Raw genomic sequence first — 2,500 nt, 5'->3', positions numbered from 1 at the left:
TGATGAGAGGGTCTGTGATAGTCCTAATTATCACAAAATGAGCAAACAATATGGCGAAGAGCTTGCACGCCGCCCCGGCTGGCAGCAGAGAAGGTGCCAGAGGCCAAATGAATTTCTTATTTCGTGATTTATTTACTCGTTCACTTCTCTCTCGCGAAACACAGTAGTTGGCATGGCAGCTGGCGACTTCCTCGACTGTCCTTCGACGGGGAACGGTGCATTTCGTAACATCGCCGTCGGTGTTGCGTGCGCTTTATTGCTTCATACTACCGACAAAAGTTTGTTTTCCCTGATGATAAAGATATTTATTTATTTATTCATTTATTTATTTTCGTGGCAGTTAGCTGTTTGTTCCCACTTTTTTTCTATCAGAATCTTTAGTACGCCTAAGAATATTTTTAGGGATAATCAATTTAATTTAATATGCTAACCATATAAAAAATGTTTCGATTTTCAGAAGGAATATCAACGATGATTCTAATAATAATAATGATTATAATGAGGAGGATGAAGATGATAATATAATAATAATGGGGACACTAATAATGATGATTACAGTGATAATAATAATGGTAATAGTAGTAAGAACAGTAATAATGATAATAATAATGGTAATAATAATAATAATAATAATAATAGTAATGAATAATAATATGATAATAATGATAATAATAATGATAATAATGATAACAATAATGATAATGGCAATACCAATAATGATCATAATAATGATAATAATAGAAAGAAGAATGATAAGAATAATAGTAATGATAAAATGATAATCATTAAGATAAGGATGATAATTTTAATGATAATAATAACAATAATAGTAACGAGAATAATAATAATGATAAAATCATAATAACAGTAATTTTGTAATAATAGAAGCAATAATAATGACGATTTGATATTAACGATGGTGATAATAATGATATTAATACAAATAATAACGATAGTAATGATAATAATTATAATGACAATAATAATAATAATAATAATAATAATAATAATAATAATAATAATAATAATCAGAATAATGATTACTATTATGAAAATAATAATGATGAAATGTTTCTTTCTTCAATAGTATTACATTCACATATTACCTATATTATCAAACAGACCATAATGATCTGCTCAGGCATTACATTCTGCAATACAAATTTAATCATGTTAAAACATGATATTCCCTATATATACATATACATACATATATACATATATATACACATATATATATATATATGTATATATATATATATATATGTATATATATATATATATATATATATATATATATATATATATATATATATATATATATATATATATATATATATATATATATATATATATATATACACACACATATATACATATATACATATATATATATATATATATATATATATATATATATATATATATATATATATACATATATATACATATATATATATATATATATATATATATATATATATATATTATATATATATAATATACACATACATATATATTGCATATATATACACACACTGTATAGTACATATACATACATACACACGTTTCTCGGCCATTTGTATGGTTTCAATATCAATTGGAATGTAACTGTCAGCTTATGATTGGATCTGGCACCGCACTGCAGCCACTGCTACGCTGGCAGTGCCTGTTCCCAAGGGCGCGAGATGTCGCTCTTTTACACAGGATGATTTCAATGATTTCACCTCCTCACGCTGGGAACACCAGGACGCAGCAGAATTCTGGACTACTAAACATTGTTGCTCTGACAACTAAAAGTTGCTTCTGATTCACTGGTAAAGTATGGCAGTCCTTCAGTTCGTTTCTAGGGCCTCGGGTCAGACGTCTCCTTCTGCAGCTCACAAGACTTGGAAACTCTGATAGGACTTCCATGCTGCCGTGTTCTTATCCGTGTACTCGAGGCAGTCGGGGGGCAGGGGCGTGAGGGAGTTGACCGTGGGTGGGGTCCGCGGGCTCAGGGACTGACTAGAACCCAGGGACCCCGCTGATCCTAGCGACGAGGTTCCTAGAGACGTGGAGACTAGGGACGACGACCCCAGACCTGATCCCGACGAGTGCGAGCCCATCTGCTGTCCGCCGCCGCCCATGGGATTGAGGGACGCCATGGAACTCACCTGCAGGGAGAGAACGTGACTGTAAAGGCTGTGGTGGTGTGACTCTTGGCTGCGCAAGAAAGAAAAGCCACTCCAGGGCTTTGCCGGGAGGACATGTGTATGGCTGGGGGGCCTAAATGTGTTGTACAGGGGACGCGTAGATTTTATTTGCTGCGAGGGACGAATGTAAGACTAATCGGATTATTGTGCGGGACACTGGCGAGCTTAGCTGAAGTGTTCTGCATGAGACTGCAGGTGTGGTGAGGGTACTTTATCTATGGGTACAACAAGAGTTATTTTGTTGGAATGTCGCATTAGCGAAAGGTAGCCTAAATTTTTGTTTTGGATATCAATGGCTGTTAGAA

At 33.7% G+C, this 2,500-nt stretch overlaps 1 protein-coding gene across 2 annotated transcripts in view; it reads right to left on the bottom strand.

Moving 5' to 3' along the window:
• Positions 1-1,551: 1,551 nt before the first annotated feature.
• LOC113817243 (homeobox protein OTX2-like) overlaps positions 1,552-2,500 on the bottom strand; it is a 107,360-nt gene continuing 106,411 nt past the window's right edge. For both annotated transcript variants that reach the window (XM_070135988.1, XM_070135989.1), the window contains one exon: positions 1,552-2,156. In XM_070135988.1, the coding sequence (XP_069992089.1) occupies positions 1,881-2,156 (276 nt within the window). In that variant the 3' untranslated portion in view covers positions 1,552-1,880. The remainder of the gene's footprint in view (positions 2,157-2,500) is intronic.

This window comes from Penaeus vannamei, chromosome 21, assembly GCF_042767895.1.
Source record: "Penaeus vannamei isolate JL-2024 chromosome 21, ASM4276789v1, whole genome shotgun sequence".
Taxonomy (NCBI): domain Eukaryota; kingdom Metazoa; phylum Arthropoda; class Malacostraca; order Decapoda; family Penaeidae; genus Penaeus; species Penaeus vannamei.
The sequence above is the reverse complement of the archived record's forward strand: the minus strand, read 5'-3'. Positions and strand labels throughout refer to the sequence as shown.